Genomic DNA, 11,420 nt, shown 5'->3' with positions numbered 1-11,420 from the left:
CATTTAATGTTGTTGTTATTATATGAATACGTTTAAGGGAGATGCTTCAGTCAATGGAAACTCTAAATTAGCTAGTAGTTTGGATTTGAAATGAAAAAAAATCAATGCAGCCGTTGGCAGGCCTGCTTCTAAAAAAAGCGTAGCATCATATCGAACGGTAATTGGATTATTAGTCACATTGAGATGGTCACAAAGACAATTTTTGTTATGAAAACCGCGAATGCGGAATATTTGGCACTTGAATTTTTGTTAGTATGATGGACTTTTCGGCTGCCAGATGTTTCGTTATAGAGATTTTAGTGACTTTTGGAGGAGTGCTTTGTGACGAATGATCACCGTACCATATCGAACAGCACCTCTTGCTCGTCTATATTACTACTTCTATGTTTAACTGGTTTCAAAAAAGAACTTTAACGCAGGTTCTTTTTTGAAAAAAACAAAGTGCCAGAACGCACTTCTTGTTAAGATTTTACTAAAGAAAATTATATTCAAATATCATTTAAATTAAATTTAGGCAACTTTTACTATGTCACCAAGTGCATAAAAATTTGTTATATATTTTAGTAAATGTTAAACACATAATTTAATAGTACAATCACACGGATATGCCGACTTTACGATGAATGATTGCCCCGACCTTTTTGTTGACTCTTTTAGTACTTTTAGGGCTAAGGTGAAGAAGCAAATTTGTGGTTGATTTGCTTCTTCACCTTCATTGACATTCATTATTTATCATTTTTAATATGTTTTTGTAATTTTTCTTTTTTGTTTTCTTTATATTACTATATGGTGCTCACTGTATTTGGAATATAATATTTTCATTTATATTTGTATCGTTTTTGTCTTACTGTACAGCTTTCTTTTATATTTTATTCTATATGTGTGCCAATATATGTAAATAAAAATAATATAAATTCACTTTCCCCAAAATTTAGTATGTCCTAATTCTCCTAATTAAGACACAACGCACTCGAACAAATGCGAAGCGTCTACAAACGATCGCAGATTTTCAAGGCGCTCACAGATCAACACGAACACGAATGCGATAAATTGTTTGCACACCCAAGAAAAACATGACGCACTTGGTCGTTGGTTATTTTATAAAACTAAAAATAAGAAACTTGGGATATAGTTGAGTTAATGTCTTTTGTACATTTAGAGGTGCTGTTGTTTACTATTAATTGATGGAAATGTATTAACGCACACTTATCCAAGGGTTTACGGATACAGAACGTACGCGGAAAGAAAAATTAAAAATCCAGTTTGAAAAGATATAGCGTATTACAACAAAGTCATTATTTATTTCTGCGGTAGCCACCTATAAAAAAAGTTTTTTGGGAACCTACCTTCTACTCTCTTTGATAATATATAATAAAATATTACGTTTAAAAATGTTTGCATCATATTTGTAAGTCAGCGTGCGTAATTTCTAAAAATATATTAAATAAACTCCATTCCGTTCGGTGATTACTGGTCACAAAGTCACTAAAATCTGACAGCCGAAAAGTCCATCATACTAACGAGAACATGAGTGCCAAATATTGCGTATTCACGATTTTAATGGCAAAAATTGTCTTTGTGACCACCGCAATGTGACTTATAATGCAATTACCCTCCATTCACGTGCTTATTATTTTATATTGAATTGTTCGTCATTTGAATTAAAACAATACACTAATTGACCACAAATAATATTTTAGCATGTGTTAAATATTATTTGCAATCAAATAATAGTGATCAGCTCAAGTATTGATAAAGGAATGAAATATTTTCAATATCCTCATATGATTTTTATTTTATAACTTTACAATTCAGGACGCCAGTTTTGTATATTGGACAATGTTGTGTGAAAGTAATTCTAATGTTGGTATCAGTGTGTCAACTGTCAAAGTGACATTTAAAAGGATGACTGATATTGAAACGATGGGGTGCCGGCTTTGTTTGATTTCCGTACCAGTTGAGTTTTCAATCTCTATATTTGAAATATTAGATTTTCAAGCTGAATGTATTTGCAGTACCTGTAGACAAGTAAGTTTATACATATATACATATTTTTAAAATTTTGAATTTGATAAAATAATATAGTTAATTTGCAGATAAAAAATCACCATGAACTGTCAGATATAACATGACAGTCATATGAGTCTAACTTAACAGTGCTATCTCTATTAAAAACGATTTAATGGTTAGAACGAAATTAATCAAGAGCTTTGACATTAAATCAGAAGTTGTAGTGGACGATTTAGTTGGAAGGATACCGATTTACAGAAATGTAAAAAAATAATATATCAATGCAAATTCAATATTAACGAGGATAATGAAAGTCAGTGAAGATAAAAGCGATTCAAATGAAATACATGTAAATACCTATGTCATTTTATAAATCTTTGTAATCTATGATATAAAATGTTATAGTATGTGGATTTGTAGTTGCTGTTTTATTTTACAGATGGATGGACAAACGGCTTCAAATCACTGTGCTGGAAAATTAGTGAAAAATAATCGTACATTTTCAAATGAGTGTCATTCAAATAATTCAAAATTTGAATATGTTCTCTGTGCAAAAATACTCAACGTCAAATTTAAAATGTGTTTAACACATTTTGTAATCATAAAAGTTCATTTTTGAACACTTAATATCATATATAATGGTAATTATAAAACATCATTATGATTTTTTATTTATTTAATAATAGGAAGTAGATACTATATTCCAGCAATAATATAAAAGGTTGAAAATAAATGATAGTAGTCATCTTTAAAGTCTTGAAGATAAAAATGTATGATTTTCGAAGAAAAAAATGATTTATATGCAAATAAAGATAAAAAAAAAAAAAATATAATATTACCCAAGTAATCAAAATTTATTTACAGTTTAAATAATCGTCATCCGTTTCAACATTTATACATATGTAAAATATCTCACATATTAAATAATCTTATTTCACATTATAATTTTACAATAAGAGGTTTGCGTTTGAAATTATTTTAATTAATTTTAGATCGAACAATGAAAAGTTGAACTGATAGGGAAATTATTTGAACACTAAATACTCAATGAGAAAGCTCAAGTATCAACTTCATTGTTGATCGCAATCAGCATTAAAGATATTCTTAAACTAGATAAATATTATTGTGTAAAATGTTTAAGTTTGGAAATCTTACATTCTCAAATTATCAGTAATAACTTATTTTTTATAAACATAGTTAATTTTTTTGACGTGAAGATTCCAAATAATTATTCAATTCTTGTGCTGTTTCTTTCCATCCGTGTGTCGCATTTACATGTTGTGGATATATGCGAGAATCGGTCATCACACCAATTCTGACAGTGTCTGCATACCTTTGTAGAGTAAGCGACATACCTGATAAAAAAATAGTTTTATTTTCAGTATTAGATTTAAAAAAAAATCATCACAATGCGTATGTGTAAAATTTTACTTACAAATGTTTGCTTGTGGTGGCTTCCAACAAAGGAAAGATAGAACCGTGTGTCCCCACCGTGTTTCACGGAGAGCACCATCACTATTATCTACAATTTCTGTCAACAGAATAGAAAACTTCCTGGTCCAAAAGTTCAAAATGATTCTAGCAACAACATTAGGCAACGTCTCTACTATGAATGTTTGATTTTTACCAATTGTAAAGACTGCACCCTGATTCTTTCTCACGCGCTTAATTTCTTTATGGATTGAACGTACCTCATCCATTGGATTATTTTCATCCATGTCGTCAATAGGCAGTGTTATACATACGAGGCCATCGTCACTCTCTTTATGCTGTTTTTTTATCGACGTCAAATATATATCGCACATAACTGATCTCGCTGTCAGCAATACTGTTTTGGGTACTTTCAATCCAGACTCTTGGAAATAGTTTTTAATGCAATTTTTTGTCATAACTAAAAGTATTTCAGTTTCAGTAACACCGGCAGTTGCTGCAATGTGTCCTATAATCTTTCTAGAGACGGGCTTGGACCAAGCAATGACCTTTCTACCACATAAAGATTCAGTTTGAAGTTGATGGGGTTCAGAATTGTCTTTACAAAAGACAATTTCGTTCAGTACAGATATTGGAGCTGTATAAATAACTTTACTTAAGTATATCAACTCCTTTCCAGCGGTATATAAAAGTGGCATATAATTATACAAGTAGGCAACGGTTGTATTTGGGTACGATGAGTTTTTTTTTAATGTCAATAGCGCTAGGAATTCATAGTAAAAAATTTTTGGAAACTTGATCCAAAACAAACAAGTTAGTGAACTAGACATTCTAAAAAAACTAAGGATACAATTTTTAAAGCTGAATGTTATCAAAATAGATTTTAATAACATAGTGGTAGTGATATCTCGTCTCATAATTTCACTTTGAAATACTAATAAAAATAACCTAACATTACTGATATCCTCATTTTTATTCGTTGTTGTGATTTTGTCAAGATCTTTCACTGTTTTCACAAACACGATTAACAATATTGCTAAGCAGTGGAATATTCCTAGTCCCGATTGTACGGTCTTTGGAGATTCTATCGGATCATATTTGGAAATGAACTCATTCCATTTGTTAGACAAAGTATCACTCAGAAGGTTAAAAAGTTTCGGAAGAGCTTCAGGTAGTGTAATAATATCTGTGAGGGGACTTTTTATCGTATTAGCGCTTGTTTGAGTTTTTACGCTGTACGGTGATGCACACTCAGAATATGAATCGTGTTCTTCGTTCTTCAAAAGGAAAAAGTCTCCTATGTTCAACGGTTCATCATCAGCAACTAATAAGTGATGCACTCGTATCAGTATGAAGTATTTTTCTTGTGTCGATGCTACATTAGGTATTATGATTACTTGCCATGGAGGAATATGACCTGGAAGATGTTTCGATACAATGTCGCTGACATAATCCTAAAAATTGAATTGAAAGTTATTCAAAGCTTAGGGTACCTATGATGATCACTGAACTATGGTAAATTAGACAACTTATATATTTCGTCACTGGAAATGTCAATTGCTGTAACCCTCAAATATCAAATTGTTCAGGAAGTGAAAAAAATAGGCATTTGTATCAAGTTACAAATGGCTTCGAAACTATTGTCATTTTAGTGAATAGTGAGGGTTACGGAAATTGGCCTGTACAGTGATGATATACTACATGTATTTATGTAACTACATTTATTACTATTATTATTGTGATCCGTGCATAAAAATACCTGAATGTTTTGATCAGAAATAAGACGTCCTCTGAAGGTAGAATTTCCTAGAATTAAATGGTTTTCAATATTGAAAGGAAATGGTGTTTTCCATGCGTAGCATCCCCAACAGGAAACGAGTCCGGCTCTCAATTTTGGATATTTGTATCTACCAATCCTATCTTTTTTCTCTATGATAGTCTCCACAAGTGCTTGGCGAACTTGTAGAGGTTGACATGAACCTAATTTATTAAAATAATAATAATGTAAATTTCCAGATTTACTTATGTAATTTCATAATAAAAAAAGGAATTTGATATACCTTTAATAGACATTAAAACATTCAAAACACCTTGATTCTTTTGACTGTCCAATAATGTTTTTATTGTAGTTTTTTCTACAAATTCCAAATGTGGGAATCGATTCGACAATACTTGCATCCATATTTTTTTTGATACTCGAGCACCTACACATGGTTTTTTATTATATTTATGGTTTTCTACACTGTGATTGTACTCGTATATATGTGAATGAAAAAAACTCACCAAAATAGCAAAAGGCGAAAATCGGCAATGCAAATAATGTGACGATGAACGTGATGAATGTGGTAAAATGATGTTTTATTGACGGTTTTGGATCATTTGGCTCTTCAAATACAAAATTAGTATGCATGACGGTCTATACTATATAAAATATAATAATTGCATGTTTAAATGTTCGCTCTATAATATTTTATATAATAAATTTACACAAATTGAATTAATGACTTACCGATTTCGATATAAACACTTTGGTGGAATGGTAACAATTGTTGAAGTGATCAAATAAATAAACATTTTCGTTATCAACTCGAAAAGTGAATACAAGTTCATAGGTTGAATATCGTTATCTATCGATATTATACTATGATACATCTTCCAGAAAGATGCAACAATGCTACTTTGCATTCAGATATATGTACAATATGTGTTATTATTATCTAATTTATTTGAAACGTTGTTTTTCGCTTGAAATTTTTTTCTGTTATGTGTATTATCACATAATTGACAGGGTTGCCATTTCGCAAATACATACGTACATAATTTACATATTAAATACCAATTTATTATATTAAATACTGTTTTAAAAATGAAATTTGTTAATTTTTACATACCTCCTTTACGTTTTTTGAATTTATGTACTGTTAATGTATGAATTTAGTACACATGCATATGTAAATATTAAAAAATGTTTAATGTGAATCGATATCAAATGTTGAAGCTTTATAAAGACAATATGATTTGTGACTTCTGAACGTTTGAACCTATGTATGTATGTATGTACATATGCACGTGCATATGTATGCAATATACATATGTATATTAATCTAATCTGGAATTTCCCATGACCTAATGAGCATTCCTACACCATAGCATGAGTTATAAATGTATGGACAGAAGAGTCATAATTTAAAAATTTCATTATGAGTAAAAACTGATTATTAAAAAATTATAATATTTCATATAATTTATTCAAGCGTAATCTTGATAAATATATTTCATATGCAGCAATGGGAAAAAAATGGGAATAAATATATTTTATATGCAGCATTTGTAATCTGGATAATCTTTGTTTGTAAATTGAAATTACACATTATAAATTATTGACAGATAATGGGATATAAAATTTAGTTAACAAACCTTTCATCAACCAAAAAAAAAACTATTACAAAAATGCACGAAGACCGACCCATTGATCGTTGGCTGTACTGAGTCGTAAAATTCATATTCTGACTGATTAAACACTTTTGGTTGATTGTAAAGTGTGTATTTATATTTGAGACATTAAATTTTATTTGAACATTTACGGGTGTCTAAAATCATATGTTTTCATGCAATTTTATATATTAAGTATAGTTAATTGAATCTATTAAATTACATACATACATACATATGAATATGCGTATTGAATGTGTATATGTATCAATAAGAATAATATATTTTTAATTCTCTATATTACTGCAGTTTTCATAAAATTTGTAATAACTATGATCATTCAATGGATGGCTTAATTTATGATCTAGATTTTTTAATACTTTTTTAATACTTTTTTAATACTTTTTTAATTCGCTTTTTATTCTTCATTAATTTTAAGTGTTGGTTCTGTTTTCGGAATTGTTTTATTTCGTAAGTTTATAAATATTTTTTCATATTATATTTAAATTATAATATAAAAATATATTAATACGTTTTGATATTGGATTCTTGAATGGATTATATTTATCAATACATATTTTTTATAGTGCTTCCTATGTGAAAACCACACATATACATACGTATGTACAATAAATATATGTACAACTAAAAAGTTCTATTGTTTTTTCAATCACCCCAATTAAATTAAAATTAATTATATTTTTTTATTACTAGTAACTATTATATTACTAGTTAAAAATTAACTTATATTTTAATAAGAATATTAGCTTTTGAATATCTGGAATATCTAGATTTTTTATATTTTATAGAAATTTAGTTATATTAAATTGTTAAATAAATTAAAGATTAAACTATTTAAAAAATATGACAATTGCTAATTACTGAAGTGGTAGACAACTATATTTGTTTATTTTTCTACTTGTATAACGTTTTAGGCAGTTTTGAAGCAGTTATTCGATATTCTATTAGCAAAAAAACCATAGTCATACTGTAATTGGAATTGCAAAATCAGTTAAACCTTTGTTTTTAGACATTATCTCTAATTTCGAAATTATTTATTATTCATATTAGATGATATATGAAATATATGTACATCATGTAGTAGTGAAATTAAATATATGTAATTTTTTATTTTCTAATCATAACCAAATGAAAATATCTCGACTGAACAATTATAAACGATTTAGCTGAACTATGTACATATACATATGCGGTTACAATATTTTAAATTGAGATCAATCTGTACAAGAATGAGAGCGTGACTGCAAAATCAGATATTGACCCAATATGAATGCTGTTCTATGAATTGACTCTTGTATGATGTAAATAAACTGCAAAGTTTATGAATGCTTCGGCGCAGAATCTGAAAATAGCACTGCATTTGTATAATATTATCCTTTGGTGTTACCATTTCAGATGTAAATGAAACAATTTTGTGTTATGAGTTCATATATAATATCATGCATATTTCATATATTTAAAATTATTATGTACTGTAAATCGACTTTTAGATTAGGTGTGATATATATATATATATATATATATATATATATATATATATATATATATATATATATATATATATATATACATGCATACATATGTATATAACTTCACACTTCATATTTATAGTACGTATAAATTTAATCAATATCTATCAATTGCTTTATGCTGAAAACTTCTATTTATATGTATAATCTGGTGTGCAAGCTCTTAGAAACAGAATAATTCTTGTGAATATTTGCTGATTGGAAATGGAAGTTTATTTATAAAATATACTCAACTTATCAATAATGTGTGCATATGTACAATATATGTATATTATTATATGTATGTGTGTACATACATACATATGTATCTGCGTATGTGACATAGCTGATGACGCCTAAAGATTAGGAATAGTACATACATAGGTAGAATATGATGGATTTAAAATCAAATAAATTATATTCATTAGAATTCATTACATATGATTCTGCATACGAGGTATTATATGTATTTGAAAGTGGCGGAAGTCCAATTTTCAGTTCCAAAAATACTGTTTCTGTTTGACTTAATTCACATATTGCTGTCACTTATTTTAATTCGATATATCCAGAATCTCGGTAAAGCAGAATAATCGTATTACATGCCACCAGTATTTTTAAATATGTAATGTTAACACATTCAGCCCGGCGCATGATTTCATACATTTGCCCATGTGGCGGCACTGTTACGCGTATCGGCACCCAATTACGCGTGACGGCATTAAATTACTTTATATAATTAGTTGTCCCTAAATCTTTAGAAATTTATAGAAATTAGTGTTTAAACGGAAAATATATTTTTTAATGTTTTGCGAAATATGTAGTTCTCGAAATGAAGAAAAGTGGACTTTTGCCACTTTCAAATATAACGGCCCATATAACAAATAATATTTTTTTTTACATAATGCTTATTTTATTTAAATATTTTTTTTAAGACTGGGGGCGAAGTGGTAGCCGCAATTTCGAAGTGATGTAAATGCGAAATTGGAGTCGGAGTCACTCGAACTATTAACGTCTCTACTCCAACCAAAATACCACGAATCCACGACTTCAACTCCACAGCCCAGAAAAAAATCTCAAAGATTTTCAATAAAAATAATGTTCTAAGCCTGGTTGACCAAAATGAGATCATATTTTGAGATCACAACTTGACCAAATTTTATTGTTTATATTCTAAACAATACAAAATTTGGTGTGATACTGGAAATGGTAGTTAATTGTTAATATCATTTTTTTATACAGCTTTTTTGGATTGTTTAAATGAAATCAAATTATAATTCTCATACCAACACCGAGTTGAAAAAATATGATTTCATTTGGTTAGCTGGCTTTGGTTTTTACTGAAAATCTTTGATATTTTTCAAGGTCTGTGGAGTTGGATTCGTGGAGACGTGGCATTTTGAATAAACAAGTATCCGATTATATTCGACTTAAGTTAATTTTTAATTTTTTTTTTTGCAACTGAAATGAGTAGAATTATAAGTATTAAAAAAAAGAATAAAATAATCGTAAAATCAAATTTATTTATATTTCAGAACATTACAAATATACAAAAAATAAAATCCACGTACAATTAAATTTATTTCAATTAAAAAAATATATATATACAAAAAAGGATAAAACGGCTATATAATTAAATTTATTTTAATAAAAAATATGTAACAAAAATATAATAAAGACGTAATCTAATTAAATTTATTTCAATTTAAATTAAAAATAATAATGCATTGAATGTTTCAAAACTAAATTTTGTTCGTAATTTAGTTTTGATGTTTCTCGCTATAGAAAAAAACTCTTTCCATGTCTGTTGACGTCGTATTTATAGTTTTATAATTTTTTTTAAATAGAATATCAAATACTTTAGTTCTAATTTTAAAACATTCCAAATTCTTAAAATCTTTATTGATTTTTTTTAGTATCATTTGTTTTATTCGCACGTCTCAATAGATGATATTCTAACTTGCATTTCGTCTTGAAATTGACGTCCTTGTCGTCGACATACTTCTTCTACAATTATAATTAGTGATTCTTCAGAAGAATTAGAATCATCCGAGAAAAATTTGGACGCATTTTTTCTATGATTTTTGTGCAAAATCGATTACTGCGTATTATCCGAGTATTTGGCTGAAATATCCAGTTATCGAGTAGCCTAAAAAGGCCGACTATATCAGAATATCGAGTACTGGAAACTCTAAATTCAGTATAAGTATGTAGTACATATGAATGCATGTATGTACAATAAATGTATATGATTTAAGTTTCAAGCACACAGACACGTGCTTCGCTACACAATGAAAGCACAGCGGGATGAGTGGGTGCCACAGTATTAAAATTTGAATTTATCAATAGTATAAATTTTGATTTCAAATCACCTATTTATCTATAATCACCCGTATAATGTCAACGGGCAAAGTACTAGTCACTGATAAAATCAAACATTGGCAGAACGGAAGTGAATAATTATAATTTTATCATGCACGGAAAAACCGTTACTACGATGATTATAATACGAGCATTTACAGTTGGTAGTAATTCCATCGATGAACATTTGAATACATCTAGGGGAAATATTGAATGGATGGGGATGGAGGGGGGCTAAAATTTATCCCCGGCCAAATACTTTTACGCGCATGCGCGGGAAAAGTGGCCACTCGATCATCCCTCGCTAGACGCCGCTAACAATACGAGCTGATGGACATGTTGGCGAGCTGATATTTTCGCCAGCGGTCTGAACTACAGCGAAGATCGCGTTCCGGGAGCGTCATACTAATGGCCTGATCTGTGAACATCATCAGTTCTCCACTATTCGTCGCCCGGGTGGGACGATAGTCCAAATCTAACCTTAAACTTCACTGTTTATACAGTCGAGGTGAGTTCCTTTTCATGTAAAGCATTAGTTTTAGTATATATAATCTATATTTGTATGAAAGCGTAAGCAAGATTGCGACCTTCGAATTTTTATGTTTTGGTTATGTATTGTTTATTTTCGTGTTGTCTAAACATGTGTGACGATATATTCAC

General features: G+C 29.1%; 1 protein-coding gene and 1 long non-coding RNA gene across 4 annotated transcripts; one reads left to right on the top strand and one right to left on the bottom strand.

The window, feature by feature from the left end:
- The first annotated feature begins 1,447 nt into the window (after positions 1 to 1,447).
- On the top strand, positions 1,448 to 3,103 carry LOC143920902 (uncharacterized). Its single transcript, XR_013261377.1, has 3 exons — positions 1,448 to 2,028; positions 2,097 to 2,359; positions 2,450 to 3,103. It is a non-coding gene; the product is annotated as an uncharacterized LOC143920902 (long non-coding RNA).
- LOC143920901 (uncharacterized) lies at positions 1,773 to 6,206 on the bottom strand. 3 transcript variants are annotated; one of them, XM_077443919.1, is made up of 7 exons: positions 5,951 to 6,206; positions 5,725 to 5,862; positions 5,502 to 5,645; positions 5,201 to 5,421; positions 3,446 to 4,895; positions 3,166 to 3,365; positions 1,773 to 2,018 (listed from the first exon to the last, which is right to left on the bottom strand). In XM_077443919.1, exons 2-6 carry the CDS (start codon positions 5,849 to 5,851, stop codon positions 3,208 to 3,210), a joined length of 2,100 nt encoding a protein of 699 aa, XP_077300045.1. In that variant the 5' UTR covers positions 5,852 to 5,862; positions 5,951 to 6,206; the 3' UTR covers positions 1,773 to 2,018; positions 3,166 to 3,207. The 3 variants fall into 3 exon arrangements, with proteins under 3 accessions (XP_077300045.1, XP_077300044.1, XP_077300046.1); XM_077443918.1 differs by lacking the exon at positions 1,773 to 2,018 and having other exon boundaries at positions 2,689 to 3,365; XM_077443920.1 differs by lacking the exon at positions 1,773 to 2,018 and having other exon boundaries at positions 2,689 to 3,365; positions 5,947 to 6,050.
- Positions 6,207 to 11,420: the final 5,214 nt, after the last annotated feature.

The sequence above is a fragment of the Arctopsyche grandis genome, chromosome 13 (genome assembly GCF_051622035.1).
Source record: "Arctopsyche grandis isolate Sample6627 chromosome 13, ASM5162203v2, whole genome shotgun sequence".
Taxonomy (NCBI): Eukaryota; Metazoa; Arthropoda; class Insecta; order Trichoptera; family Hydropsychidae; genus Arctopsyche; species Arctopsyche grandis.
Note: the sequence above shows the minus strand (reverse complement) of the source record. Positions and strands in the feature narration are given on the sequence as shown.

Excerpts from the sequence above, each read along its gene's own strand:
- LOC143920901 (XM_077443919.1), bottom strand. The coding sequence starts at position 5,851 with ATGCATACTAATTTTGTATTTGAAGAGCCAAATGATCCAAAACCGTCA. Across the intron at positions 5,646-5,724 it reads TTTCGCCTTTTGCTATTTTG|GTGCTCGAGTATCAAAAAAA; the intron begins GTGAGTTTTTTT and ends AACCATGTGTAG. Across the intron at positions 4,896-5,200 it reads TTTCTGATCAAAACATTCAG|GATTATGTCAGCGACATTGT; the intron begins GTATTTTTATGC and ends TTCAATTTTTAG.